At 43.2% G+C, this 15,998-nt stretch overlaps 1 protein-coding gene across 1 annotated transcript in view; it reads left to right on the top strand.

The window, feature by feature from the left end:
* Window positions 1–13,380, top strand: part of LOC124595922 (lachesin-like) — a 1,260,474-nt gene extending 1,247,094 nt beyond the window's left edge. The window contains exon 10 of the mRNA XM_047134840.1: window positions 13,247–13,380. Within this exon, the coding sequence (XP_046990796.1) occupies window positions 13,247–13,380 (134 nt within the window). The remainder of the gene's footprint in view (window positions 1–13,246) is intronic.
* The last annotated feature ends 2,618 nt before the right edge of the window (window positions 13,381–15,998 follow it).

The raw sequence follows: 15,998 nt of genomic DNA, 5'->3' as shown, positions 1-15,998 counted from the left end.
CCATTTCTCGCAACCAATTTTCAAACATCGGTGTTCTGCCATTATTAACATCACTAGTTTGTTCAATCCTCAATTGGACTCCTTTCTCCTTTTAGCAGGCTGCCTGTCCCATAGCGACTTGGATTACAATTTTTCCCCTTGTCCTCACATGGCTGTAGACATTGTGTAAATAAAACTCTTCGTAAAGTTTCAGCTTACACTGTCCTAATTCTTCATTCAACAGTTGCACACTTCGTTATCCTTTTCGTCTCAGTATTTGATTGCTTGTCCTCATAAAACAGTTTCAGCGTCGGTTAATCTTCATCAATTACTTTGCTGGTGCTTTTGCTCCATTGAGTAATATGCAAGAGGTGGATAAAAACATGGAAACACCAAAAACACAACACACTACCATGACTAATACGCTGTAGGAAAACCGTTGGCATTCAAAACAGCTTGCAGTCCTCTGGGAATGGATAAATACAGGTAATTCCTGTAAAATAGTGAACACAGAATCACTATTGAGGAACAGTCAGTGTACCACAGAACGGACCTGATCAGCAAAAATAGTACCATAGTCCTTGGCAGTAAGGCGACCTTGCTGTGTAACCATGGGGCCCATGGAATACCACGATATGGCTGTCCAAATAATCACCAAATCCCCGCAATGTCTCATTCCTGGGAAGTAAACTCGGTCAGAAGGTGGAAACAGTGTGCAACAAGACTTACCCAATCAATTTACTATCTTGCATTGCTCCATAGTCCAGATTTTACGGATTCGGCATTTGCATCACTGGTGAGTGGTTTTGAAATACCAGCTCGCCTCGCGATTCCCTGCTTATGCAGCTCCCTTCGTGTTGTTCCGATGTTGACAGGGTTCGTGAAAGCGAGGTTCAGTTCTGAACTGACTATTCCAGTTGTCCTCGTCTTATTTTTCGTCACTATGCTCTTCAGTGACCGTCACTATCACTCAACACACAAACTTTCGTCCCAGTTGTAGCTTAGCGGATGACGTTTTTTCGCTTTCGAAGTATGCGATATACACTGAAGAGCGTAATATAGTGTAGGGCCCCTCGAGCACCTAGAAGTACTTGCACACGACGTGGCAAGGACTCGACTAATGTCTGAAGTAGTGCTGGAGGGAAATGGCACCTCGAATCCTGCAGGGCTGTCCATAAATCCGTTCGAGTACGAGGTTGTGGAGATCTCTTCTGAACAGCAAGTTATAAGGCATCCCATATATGCTCAATAATGTTCATGCCTGGGGAATTTGGTGGCCAGCGTGAGTGTTTAAACTCAGAAACTGTGTAGCAGTTCTGGACATGTGGGGTGTCGCGCTGTCCTGCTGGAATTTCCCAAGTTCGTCGGAATGCACAATAAACATGAATGGACGCATGTGATCACAATGGATGCTTAAACGCGTGTCACCTGTCAGAGTCGTATGTAGACGTATCAGGGATCACATATCACTCCAACTACACATGCCCCACGCCATTATGGAACCTCCACCAGCTTGAACAGTCCTCTCCTGACATGCAGGGTCCGTGGTTTCATGAGGTGGTCCCCATACCTGTACATGTCCATCCGCTCGATACAATTTGAAACAAGACTCATCCGAGTAGGCAAAATGTTTCCAGTTTTCAATAGACCAATGCCGGTGTTGACGGGCCCAGGCGAGGCGTAAAGCTTTGTGTCGTGGATCATGAAGGGTACACGAATGGACCTTCGGCTCCGAAAGCCGATATCGATGATGTTTCGTTGAATGGTTCGCACGCTGACACTTGTTGATGACCTAGCAGCAATTTGCGGAAGCGTTGCACTTCTGTCACGTTGAACAATTCTCTTCAGCCGTTGTTGGTCCCGTTCTGTTTTTTCTTTTTTTTTTTTTTTTTTTTTTTTTTAACGGGTTCAACTGGCTCTGAGCACTGAGCATCAGTACCCTAGAACTTAGAAGTACTTAAACCTAACTAACCTAAGGATATCACACACATCCATGCTCGAGGCAGGATTCGAACCTGCGACCGTAACTGTCGCGCGGTTCCAAACTGAAGCGCCTAGAACCGCTCGGCCACAACGGCTGGCGGTGTCCTTCCTGCAGGATCTTTTTCCCGCTGCAGCGATGTCGCGGATCTGATGTTTTATCGGATTCCTGATGTTCACCGTACACTTCTGAAATGGTCGTACGGGAGAACCCTTACTTCATCGCTACCTCGGAGATGCTGTGTCCCATCGCTCGTGTGCCGGCCATAACACCACGTGCAAACCAACTTTAATCTTGACAACCTGCCATTGTAGCAGCAGTAACCGATCTAACAACTGCGCCAGACACTTGTTGTCTTATATAGGCATTGCCGACCGCAGTGCCGTATTCTGCCTGTTTTGATATCTCTGTATTTGTATACTTACGTCTATACCCCTTTCTTTGGTGCTTCAGTGTATATCTTCGAGATGATGCCGCTTGAAACACCAAATACCTCGACTGCCTTGGTTACGGAAGCATCCACCTCACGAGCACCAACTATTTTCCCACTTTAGATGTCACTTAGCTCCGACATAATGCACTCTTAGCTACACATAACACTGTTCTGACCACGATTGACACTTGCAACTTACTGAGAATTTTGCACAACTGCCGTTCGTGGTCAAATTCTGCAGTATAACATTCAGGCCTGGTTAGCTTCTGCATTTGTGTTCAAGCATGCATTTATGGCGGTGTTTACATATTTTTGTCCAGCCCTGTACTTTGAATAATTGTCCGAATGAATCTTTTCTTGGTCTCATACATCGTTTTTTTTCTGACCGCAACAAGGAATTCATTTTATTCTTTGGAAGTTTGTCTAGAGATATCCTTTCTTGTGTAGCATATAGGATACGTCAGTAAAGCATAGTACTTTTAATTATGGCAGCAGAACAATGACTATCAGTTTTCGTGAGACATATATTTTGGGTTTGTAATTTATAAAGGAAGTCGCAATACTATACACATTTTGGCCAACATCATAAGAGATAAAATAATTTTTTTGTTCAGATTTTGTCTGTACTCTCTAACCTTATAATATAATAGAGTAATACTGATCGTTTGTTACAAATGAACACTTTAACCCGAAGGAACAGCAGCATGGCTGCGCTTATTTAGATTTAACGTTAGATGTTAGCTTGTGGAATGTAGACGTAGATGAACGGATTGTTAATCTGTAAACTCTTTTTGTTGAAACAATTTCCATCCATCACATAAATAGATAAAAGTTTTCTCATTCCATAAGAATGTAGTGGGATAGAGCTGGTGAGTGCATGCGGGCGCCAACACCCCAGGAAGCAGCAGCTGTTGCGTTCGGCCACTGCCTAACCGTCAGCAGCGCAGCGCGACCTCGTTCGGAGGTCCACAAAGGAAGGCGCATACATCAAGCTCTGATTTTACAAGCAATAAAGCACTTTACAAATGCTCACGCAGTCGGTTTAACATCGGCATGTAGTTTCGACCTGCCAAAACAAAGAACAGGAGCGCGGAACAATAGGTTTATGTTGCACGTCTCTGCCATTGACGCCGGGCCGCATCCATTAGGCCACCAACATGTCGCGCATACACGGCGCCAAGTGTTGATATTTATGGAAGCGATCGCTCCATTTGGCATCGCAGCGGTCGGCTAACGAATGGAGTAAAAACCGAAATGTCATCGACCTGGGGGCGGCAGCGCCGAGTCGGCGACGAGGGAAGGCGTGGCCGGCGCTAATTCCCAGCCGTGAGGGACGGCGCCTGTTCGTTATGACGTGACGGACGGCCTGTCAATGGGCGGCCGCGCCATCTGTCTCTTATAATGGCGGCCGCCGAAGAAGCCGATTGACGCGCCGCGCCCGCACAAGTGGGTTCAGCGCGAGGCCGTCTCCCCGGGATTTCATACTCGAAGCACCATATCTGCTGGTACCTCCAAGTCTACAATGTTATTCCGCGGCACTTTGTAGCGTGTCTGGATTACGCTACTACGCAGAATGTTGTCTCTAGCTCCGAATTAAACAATGGGCACTCTTCAGTAAGGCGAAGAACAACTAACAACCTCATCGTCGGCATACGCCCAAACCGTCAGTGTCGCACCAGAAAGGGTCCGCTTGAACACTATCGGCCGCGCCGGTTGAGCATTAACAAGTATTTTCGGCACGATGCCGTGGAACACATGGGAAATAACTGGCGTCAAGGGTGAAACACACGGGCAGAAGAAGTATAAGAAACATGGTCAAATGCCTTGTTAACATCCAGAAAAGCAAGGGCACCGTGAACAGTAGCCGAAATCACGTACTGGTACTCCTCTATTGGAGTCAAAATCGAGCGCCCAGGAAGGCAACTCTACTCTTATGCTCCCCAATCACTTTCCCCAACAGAGAAAATCTGCTATCGATTACCCTCTAAACTATTTTATAATCACAACCAAGCAAAGTGAGAGGAAGAAAAGAGTCCACAGTGACATGGTGAAACTAGTTCGGTATCAATACTATTTTACCCAACTTAAAATCTGCGAGCACAGTTCTCCTCTGCATAAACTAGTTTAACGTTTCGGCAAACACCGCATACCAGAGGGGCCCAAAGTGAACATAAAACTCCTTAAGGAGGGCATGTCGGCCAGGTGATCTAAGGGATGGAGAAGCAACAGTAAGAGTAAGCACCTCATCTGCCTGAAAGGCAGGCATTTTCAGCAGGCGTGCTCCTACCAATAAGCATCACTGAGCATCATCGGGAAAGGCTCTCGCGTTGTTTTCCACCGCATATAGTTAATCGTAGTATTAGTGGAAAGCGCCAACAATATCACCTTGCTCAGTCAGTTGGTGGACTGCAGTATCTGTGAGAGACGTACACTACTGGCCATTAAAATTGCTACACCACGAAGATTACGTGCTACAGACGCGAAAGTTTACCGACAGGAAGAAGATGCTGTGATACGCAAATGATTAGCTTCTCAGAGCGTTCACACAAGGTTGGCGCCGGTGGCGACACCTACAACGTGCCGACAAGAGGAAAGTTTCCAACCGATTTCTCATACACAAACAGCAGCTGACCGGCGTTGCCTGGTGAAACGTTGTTGTGATGCCTGGTGTAAGGAGGAGAAATGCGTACTATCAAGTTTCCGACTTTGATAAAGGTCGGTTTGTAGCCTATCGCGATTGCGGTTTATCGTATCGCGGCATTGCTGCTCGCGTTGGTCGATATCGAGTGACTGTTAGCAGAATATGGAATCGGTGGGTTCAGGTGGGTAATACCGAACGCCGTGCTGGATCGCTACGGCCTCGTATCACTAGCAGTCGAGATGACAGGCATCTTATCCGCACGGCTGTAACGGATCGTGCAGCCACGTCTCGCTCCCTGAGTCAACAGATGGGGACGTTTGCAAGACATCAACCATCTGCACGAACAGTTCGACGACGTTTACGGCAGCAGGGACTATCAGCTCGGAGACCATGGCTGCGGTTACCCTTGACACTGCATCACAGACAGGAGCGCCTGCGATGGTGTACTCAACGACGAACCTGGGTGCACGAATGGCAAAACGTCATTTTTTCGGATGAATCCAGGTTCTGTTTACAGCATCACGATGGTCGCATCCGTGTTTGGCACATCGCGGTGAACGCACGTCGGAAGCGTGTATTCGTCATCGCCATACTGGCGTATCACCGGACGTGATGGTATGGGATGCCATTGGTTACACGTCTCGGTCACCTCTTGTTCGCACTGATGGCACTTTGAACAGTGGACGTTACATTTCAGATCTGTTATGACCCGTGGCTCTACCCTTCATTCGATCCCTGCGAAACTCTGCATTTCAGCAGTATAATGCACGACCGCATGTTGCAGGTCCTGTACGGGCCTTTCTGGATACAGAAAATGTTCGACTGCTGCCTTGGCCAGCACATTCTGCAGATCTCTCACCAATTGAAAACATCTGGTCCATGGTGGCCGAGCGACTGGCTCGTCACAATACGCCAGTCACTACTCTTGATGAACTGTGGTATCGTGTTGGAGCTGCATGGGCAGCCTTACCTGTACGCGCCACCACGCTCTGTTTGACTCAATGCCCAGGTGTATCAAGGCCGTTATTACGGCCAGAAGTGGTTGTTCTGGATACTGGTTTCTCAGCATCTATGCACCCAAATTGCGTGAAAATGTGATCACATGTCAGTTCTAGTATATTTGTGCATTGAATACCCGTTTATCATCTGCATTTCTTCTTGGTGTAGCAATTTTAATGGCCAGTAGTGTAATAAATAGCGACGATATCGCGACTGATGGCGAAGTAGGTTATAAAATGATGTCAATTCGCCTTAAATAAGAGACTGGGGTATAGATTAGACCTATAAAACCTCCATCTGTTGCCATTGAGCTGCAGCATTTTTGACTTTCGGAGAACATCTTGGATCCGTAGAGGGGCGTCACCCGCTCGTTCATAGGATTCACGCAAGAGAGAGTAACAAAATTCGTAAGTTCTCCTAAAACCCTTAGCTGGAGCAGCACAGTATGATAATAAGGACTGACGTAGCATCAGCTTCGCTAAATCTGTTCATCAGTCCAACAGCAAAGAATAACGCACAGCGGAGAGGAGGAAACGCTTCCACAGGGCACCAACTACATCATCAAGCGCGCTATCCATGAGCTTGGAGACATGCAGCATCCACTGTGCACGAGACAGTTTCGCAGGTTGCCATTCAGAGTACGCAGTAACCACCAGAGCACAGCGGTCAGAAAAGGAAACGTGGGTACAGCCAACCGCCACAATCCTATCACGGCTACAACACGTGGCGGTAGAAGCGTATATTTGATCAAGGTGGGATGTTTGTGTGCTCACACGTCAAGAAAAATCATCGTATGAACCAATTCACGGCAAAAATTGTAATGTGAGGATTGATCACTAGGACGTAAAACACAATGAAAATCGTCACCAAACGTGAGACACCAAGGACTATGCGCAAAAGATGCCACGAATTCGCCACTGCACTACCCGGACCAGACAGGGCATATAACACAGCCTACGTGAGGTCAGATGCACAACATATCCCCGTACCATATTCAGTAAATTCAATATTGACAATGGGGATACCCTCACGAAATATAAAGGGCAATATCCGTCGCACATTCAGGTGCTACATGAAGAAGAGTCTCAAAACTAGAGGCGCAAAACTGGTGAATAAAACTTGTGAACGTACAATATCAGCAGAAGAATCATAAATAAACTGACGTAAATTTAGTTCTGTTAAAATTAAGAGTAATAGAGGTGCAAGCATGTCTCACCAATCAGAATAAGAACGGGTGAAAACGGAAAGAAAAAAAACACAACTTATTCCACCCTCGACTGTCATATTCTATAGCCGCATCCATCGACGAATCTGAGGGATGGGGGGCTAGTGCAGCACTCTGCTGAAACTTTAGGCTTCTGTTTCTTCCCCAACAGCAAGATCCGACTGGATTCGTTGTTTCTGCCTACCTTGTGGCAAGGTACCGTTCGCTGCCGGCGGAGTGGGAAGATCGTCCACCACATCCAAGTGAATCATTGCCGGTCCTGAATCGGAAGCTGTCTGCACAGGAGGAACCCCCAGCGACAGCGACCGTCACACGTCGACAAGACAGTCACATAGCAGACCGGGCATCACGGGAGACAAATCATGCGGAATTATCCCCGAGTCCGGCTTCTCTAAGAGCAAGGAGACAGATCCGTCATCGGAAGTGCTAGAGCGAGGAAACAGAGAGGTAGTGTTTGGGGGAGGGGGGGTGGGTGATGAGAGGAGGGGGTTGTTGTAACTCAACACACTGAACATCCAGAACAGGCGCCGAGGGAATCGACACAAAGTGTTCCGACCTCTGAAGAGATTCAAAGGAAACATCCGCGGAAATGGAAGAAACACTAGAGCGCTCCATCCCAACTATCGGCTCAATCGTTCGTATCTACCATTTAGAGAATCAGCAGAAGCACGAGGTGCGGGGGAGGAGTAGGTGGGGGCACGGCAGGGTGTGTACGGCACCTCTTATTTTGGATCACTTGAGCATCCGCGTAAAGGGCAGTCAACAAACCCATCTTCCGTCGTCACCACCGTGAATTTACGCTGCTGTTCAAGGGAAGATCGAAAACAAAAGCCCTTCTCGGACAACTGGTACCAAGCTGACAACTCTCATTACGCAAAACACACGTCCTCACCTACCCATTTTTTGTGAAGTGTATATACAACAGACTCGTAAATGAGACGAGATATTTTGTTTCATCTGCATTTCTACGGAACTAATCCCGTTATAACACTGAAGCTTTGTACTGGATGTACCATCGTTCAAGGCGAATGTTCTTTTCCTAAGAAAACGGTAAATATTATCTTTCTCAGGAGACAGGTAGAAAACACGAACATTCGCGAATGCAACATCAGTGATCGCAAGGAAGACTGTATCAAATGAGTAATTTTTCGACTTGTAAAGGAATTCAAAGATTTAACAAAGAAAACATAAATCACGGTGTCCAAATATGGTGTGTGTACTTGACCCGACGTAAAACCAAAAGTATCTACCAATAACCAGTAGTGGATTTCGAGAGAACAACGCTGCTCATGACGCGTCGACTTATCAGAAATAAATAAGTAAATAAAAAGTAAAAGAACCTCATTATACTTTTACGTGAATAGACCTGGACGCCATGGGAACCAAAGAAATGGACAATGCCGCTACGAACAGCACACTTAAAATAGCAAAAAGACGAATTCAGCGAAGGGAAGACACTCACAAAGATCAAAATCTCTCGAAAATATCTAACTTCCAATACTCGTAGCGCCGTGACGAAGATGAAGTAAACTACGTCCTACTCGTAAGGATTAGCAAGCGGAAGTGTAATGGAAGTGGACTCTCATATCCTCTATCATATGTATGATGATCATTACCCGGTATCCATACGGTCATCTGGTATCATAGAGGGTCCTGAAGATGATATAATGTGACACCGAATACGATTACAGTAAAAATGAGACTATGAAAACAGCTAAGAGTGTCATCCTGCCACTTAAAGGTGTAGAAACAGCTATTGCCTCATGATCCATTGGAAGCTGGAAGTACGGGTAGTTGTGTTTTGGTCTGAGGACAAGGGAAAGAGAGGGCCAGAGATGTAAGCTAGGAGCGCATTGGTGTAGTTAGAAAAGAAACGCTTTTATAGCTTACTTGAGGAAATGATCACTCAAATGACAGCTCGGTCAGTCACACGAACTGTATCACTCCGGGACACTTTGCGACACTTCTACATCAGCTGCTTTTGTATAGTTTACAAAAAAGACCTTTAAATCTTTAGTATACCGCAACTAGTTTCGACAAGTTATGTCATGATTTCATAAAAAGTAATTTTTAAAATTATGTAGAGCACTACGGCATTATTGTAAAATATGTTACAAATCTTGTTAGTACTGTGGTAGCAAGTGGATAATAACGTATTTTACAATAATTGACATGTCGCATACACCATTTTAAACTTTTTAGTTTGCCAGATGGTGGTATAAATAGTCGAAACTAGTACTTGAAGATCAATTTAAAAGAATGGATAGTATCTTGACAAAAGGGTTTAGGATGAGCGTCAACGACTGTAAAACAAGGATACTTGCTGATGATAGAATTAGATTAGAAAATCAAGCACTAAATGTGGTAGACGAGTTTGAGTATTTGGACAGCAAGACAACTGATGACGGCCGAAGTAGAGAGGACATGAAATGCGCACTGGCAATAGCAAGAGAAGCGTTTCGAAAAAATAATAATATCTGACGTGATTGTAAGTGGTGGGAAGTCTCCTCTGAAGGTATTTGTCTGGAGCGTAACCTTGTAGGATAGTGAAACGTCTTAGTTCCCTCAGAACCTCTCTGGTACTTTTCCAACTACACTGAAGTCCACCTTGCATACGTTGGGAGACTATCCATACTGGAAGACAGGATATTGCGTGGAAGTGGCATAGCCTAAGCGTAGGAGACTGGTTCCGAAACGAAATCATTCTGGAAACATATTGCTTCTCTAACATCTCTAACATACCGTTCACGAAAAGACCATAGAAGAAAAAGATAATAGAGCTCAAACAGAAACTTAGTAGCAGTCGTACTGCACACCATTCGCGACTGGAACCAACAACTGGAAAATGACAGAAGTACACGAAGTGCATACCATGAGTTTTCGGAGCATATGTGCTCATGTGAAAGTAGATTACATATGACAAACGAGAGCGAATTCGAGAGCCAGATACAGATATTCAATTGGAACATTGCTACAAGCAAGCTAGTAGAATCAAGCTGAGACCACCTTTCTTTCTCTCCTGATCGGGAGCTATTGGTGTCGACAGTATTAATTTCAAGGACCTGTTTTAAGCCAATGTCACAACAAAATACAGTACTGATTCACAATCTGGGTAAACGTTCATCGGATACAACTATATTTTAAGTTTTTGCAACCGTCAAGCACACTTCGTCTTTTGTAGCAAAATCTGTCACTTGTCCTCTAAAGTACAACTTCAGATTGATCAGTGCAGTTTTAGACCAGGAGATCGAAGTGTTTGCTGTTTTATATTTGTGAGTTTTATAGTGGTTAATAAAGGGGTTGGAGGGAGGGGGGGGGGGCACTGAACCAAGATGCAGCTTTCACTTAACTAAAGCTACAACAGTGGAGTTGGGACTGATTCTCTTTTTGGAAACAATATTGCTTACGGTCGCCCTACCAGCACTGAGGTACTTCATAGTGTGCGAATGAAGGCCTTACGTAAATAAATTAATGGCCGTTTGACCGTTGACATATCATTTCACCGCAAAAGACCGGACTGGCAACTACACGCTGCCATTAGCAATATTCGATTGTGACAACCAAGCACGATGGTGTAGTGGATCAGGAAGTGGATTAGCATTTAAGAGAACAGGTTTCATATTCCCATCCCGCCATGCAGACTTAGGTTTTCCATACTTTCGTTATGCAAGTACGACTCAAGACATCTCCCTCCTTCTCCTTTAAAAATGTTTCATAATGTCGTACACTCCACTAAAGCCTGAAAGATTCGTTCTAGAGTCTTGATCCGATCATGTTAAAGTATTATTTACTTATGTGTACAGTGTTCCATGCAGATGCAAGTGATCTTGTACCAATGTGAAATACATTAATAGGATGCACAATGACTCGTCCCACACTTTTAAGACAATCCGTATAAATGATTACTTGAACACTTAAATGATCTACGAAACAAGTACGTCACTATTTTAAATTCAAGCAAAAATTTTCTCTAAACAATGGCTCCAATTCGAAGCTGGCCAAATAATTCGTTAGTATAAGTAGCAAATAAGACTAAAATGTCTTCGAAACACCTCAGTGAGAGCAGTTTGGGAAATTCATAAGTAGAGACACTACGAAGAGCATTGCATATGCAGTTGTTGGGTCTTACAGCTGCCATATATGACCAATGCAACCAGGTCAGTTTACGTGTTGACAATGAAGAACCTAATCCCCACAATGTGTGTGTGCCTTGACAGAATATTTCATCTATTGTTCGTTTCTTTTGAATAATTATTTTGGTCTCTCTTTCAGCTGTTTTCCTTTTTTTTGTGCATAACTATAAAACATCTATTTAAACAAGTCGTGATTCTGCTTAGGAGCTCTGTTATTTCAAGAAAATGTTTTATTCGTCAAAACTAGCCAACTCCAACACAAGGATATTTGACCTCAAGGTAAAATGTATCCTACGAATGTAGTTGCTGTAGTGTAAAAATAGAATTACTGTTGCAATTACATCGAGTGCTACGTACATGTAATCGAATACATGCTAATACGAGTGTCATTCAGTAATTAAAGAGACAAATTGGTCTGGAGAAAGAAGCGTTTATTTTTACAAAACTTTTTCTACTTTTCAACATAATCCACTTGAACATTTATTCACTTGTTCCAACGGGATACAATCTTTTTTATTCCGGCTGCAAATAACTCTTTATCTTGGTATTTGAACCAATTTCCCACAAACATTTTCAGGTCCTCGTTGTTCTGGAACCTCTTTCCACGTAATGCCTCGTTCAGTGCACCAAACAAATGGAAATCACTAGGTGCTAAATCAGGACTGCAAGGGGGATGAGGCAATACTTCTCAGCCCATTTTGACGATGGTTTCACGGGTCAGCTGAGCAATAAGAGGACGTTCGTTGTCTTGCTGGAAAATCATATCTCTCCTCTGAGATCCACGACGTCTCTCCCTCGCGGTTAGCTTCACCTTGTGTAAAAGCAAATCCGAGTAGTATTGGCTGTTCATTGTACCCTGCTCTTCGAGATAATCACAAAAAACTGGACCTTCAGTATCCCCGAACACCGTCAACATTATTTTCCTGCTGATACAGGGGTTTTGAGTTTTTTCTTGAGAGGTGAGTTGGTGTGCCTCCACTCCATGTTTTGTCTTTTTGATTCTTACTAGTAATAGTGAACCCAAGTTTCATCGCAAGTTAAAATTTTGTTGAGGAAGTGCTCACCATCTCTTTCATAATGCTCCTTTAGCTCTGTACACACTCTCAATCTTGTTTCCCTGTGTAGCGTGCATCAGCTTGTTACAAGTAATGTTATGAACTGTACCAGTACTAACTTGAACCTTATCAACTGTCATTTCCACAGTCACACGGCAGTTGGCACGAATAACGTCATAAATTCGACTTTCAAGTGAGGGAGTCGAAACTGCAACTGGTCGGCCAGAACGGTGTTCGTCAGTCACTGAGTCGTGACCATTCTTGAACAGCTCTACCCGCTTCTAAAAATGTGCATGATTCATACAACCTTCACGATAAACTTTAGACACTCTACAGTATATATTCACTGGTTTCTCGCCTTCAGCAAATAAAAAACGAACAACAGAACGTTGTTCAACTAATGTGGACGATTCAAGCGGACTCGCCATCTTCAAATGTATTTTTGAGGTTGTAAACAAAACAATGTCGGTGCATCAGCTGATCGGGGCTCATGCTAGTGATGCCAAATTGAAGCCGTAAAAGTACCAAACATGTGCCAACAGGGGCATCTGACCAGCACTCGCAGTAACATTGCAGAACTCGCATAACAATACAGATTCCACAGAGAAACTAGAACATGCAATGGAGAAATTGGTTTAAATAACAGAAAACCTCAATGGATCCATGACTACCGTCTTAGTTCAGTTATGTTTGTTTTTGTAGATTCTATTTCATAGTCGGACGAATGGTGTAAAATTAGTGACTATGTTTGCTGCTTTTCTGTTAATGAAAGAGTTCTTTACGAGCTGTGCCTTCCACAGAGAGTGCGGCGGCGGACCTCCGACTCCGCAGCGCCCCTGCCGTCCGCAGCGCGGCAACCCGCCACTCTCCTCCGTCAGCGGGGCTGCTGCTGCACTGGCTGATAGTGCTGGCAGCTGCCGCCAGGTGGCAGTGAGGAGAATATTCGCCGGCCGAGGGGCTGCCACTGGACGACGCTTCTTGCAGCGCCACTGACTTTTCGAAATTTAAAATGCAACAACCAATAATGACTCAAGTTCCTGTCTGTAGTGTGGCAATATTTAACTAGTTAAATGTGCTTCTACAGATAAAAAAAGAAAGAATGTTTTTGCTGCAGCAGTTTTATGAGTGAATTAACAGTTTCACGGAAGGAAATAAGCCAGGGACAGTCTAAAAATGCTACAGAATTACATGTGAACCGTAATGTGTAAATATTCCATGTACATTTATGTCTGTCAAAACACAATATTAATCCATTAGTAAAGTTTGGAGATCATTATTGAATCTATAATAGCAATTATGTAACAAAGTATGTAATTTAATTAATCTGTACTAAAACTTTGCTGTATAACAAATCAGATCTGCCTCGCCCATAATTTGAAGAAACGGACCCTGGAGTCAAAGTACAAAGTAGTGAGCTTCTGAGACAACTGCTGTGGTATTCAAGACAACGAATTCGGTTGGTACCTGGTACAAATACCCTTCTGGACATCCTAATTTAGATGTTTGTTGCTGCCCTAAGTCAGCATAGTGCCGAGACAGCCCCATCTGAAAGGACATGCCCGATTTATTCCTTCATCACCAATCTACTATTCTCTCTTTCGTTTTCTCACTCCCAACTCGATATTAATCTGTAACCTGTATTCTTAGCTCACGAACCAAAATCTTAAAATGTTATGACATTCTGCAAAAAAATCCTTATTCCCTTTGTAGATAAAAAAAGGAATGTTGATAACCCAGAAGTAGCAAGTATTCATAGCTTCATTCCTGCCAATCTGAAGAAAAATTGTAGTTGGAGTTTTAACAGTTGGGTGCAACTCAATATTCTGTACTTATCACTACACTTCTATCTCACGCTTTCGAAAATATTCTGGGAAAACAGCGATCAGTTTTACACTTGTACTTACAAAAACAATTTAGATCACATAAATAATATTCATTGGCGTCCACTTTTGGTCCAAAGGCGGAACATATTCAGACCGTCCTCTGGAACATAGAGTACTATAAATATAGAGGGGCATACAGATAAAATATAAACAATGTAATAAAAATATAATTGGAAGCTATACTCAAAGTTGGTTTTTCGAGATGGATGCATGGAGCAGGAAGTCCAGAAGTCTCCAGATACTGTTAATTGCTGGAGAAGCAACGATGTGGTGTGGTTAAATAGCGGAAACTTCACCCAGCAGTCGTCGCTACATGTCATTGGAAACCAATAGAATGAATGATTATCGAATATGTGAGGAGAAGCTTTAGTTACTAACTTAATAGTGATCTTTGTTTATAGTACTAACTGTAAGATTAACGACTGTCATAACTGTGATGCAAAGAATTAAAACATAAAATAACGCACAACAAAGGAGCAATAAGTTACACTGCCCTCTACGGGACCGTATATACATATAAGGCGTCACTGGTTACTTAGCAAAGTCTGTAAAGCGTCTATAAAATTTTTGTTAGCAGCTTCCATATGGCATCTAATGAAAACATTGGCTTAAGTTGCTTGGCGTAAGTATACACTGCAAAACATAATGTATTAAAACAAAAATTAACATAAAGTAAGTTAAATGAGACACAGAAATAATTTTAAGAGCATATTTAGTTGTAATGTAATGCTAATCAGTGGCTTATTTTCAGTCTGAACTCTAAAATATAATATAATGAAAAGTGTGTCAGTTAACTTGAAAGCAATAATACTTCACAGTTTACTAGCTAGTCATAAATCATTATATATTAACATTTTTAACAGCTAGCGATGCTGCACGTTGCTCAGCAACCAGCTGGGTCCTTTAAATGCACATCGGGCTGTAGAGGACAATGAAATGGCGACATTATTGGCTTCTTAGACTGTGTTGATTTTCGTTTTAATATATTGTATTTTTCTACCGTAAAGTTAAGATAAGCGACTGAAACCGACATTGTAATTAGGTACAATTAGCAACCTAGTAGCAAAAATTTAGTTGATGCGCTATAGTCGTATGTAAGTAAACCGTGACACCTTATATATACATACTGCACGTAGAGGAGCGTGTAGTTTATCGGCTTTTTATTACATCCTAATTTATGTTTCAGTTCTTTGCGTCACAAATATCATATTTGTTAACATTACAGCCAATTTTTAAGTAAGTAACTAAAGTTTTTCGATGTGTATTCAATAAACATTCACACATGATGTGTGGAGATGACTAAGGGGTGGAGCATCCGCTATTTAAGCACTCCACATTGTTGCTTCTCCAGCAGTTGACAGCACCTGGAGACTTCTCTACTTCTGTCTCCACACATCAACTTGCGCATTATTTCCTATTATATTTTTATTAAATTGTTTATAATTTGTAGATATGTCCCTCTCTATTTATAATACTCTACAGAATGGTCCATTGATAGTGACCGCGCCAAATATCTCACGAAATAAGCGTCAAACGAAAAAACTACAGAGAACGAAACTTGTCTAGCTTGAAGGGGGAAACCAGATGACACTATGGTTGGCCTGCTAGATGGCGCTACCATAGGTCAAACGGATATCAACTACGTTTTTTGAAATAGGGATCCCCACTT

Source organism: Schistocerca americana, chromosome 1 (genome assembly GCF_021461395.2).
Source record: "Schistocerca americana isolate TAMUIC-IGC-003095 chromosome 1, iqSchAmer2.1, whole genome shotgun sequence".
Taxonomy (NCBI): Eukaryota; Metazoa; Arthropoda; class Insecta; order Orthoptera; family Acrididae; genus Schistocerca; species Schistocerca americana.
The sequence above is the reverse complement of the archived record's forward strand: the minus strand, read 5'-3'. Positions and strand labels throughout refer to the sequence as shown.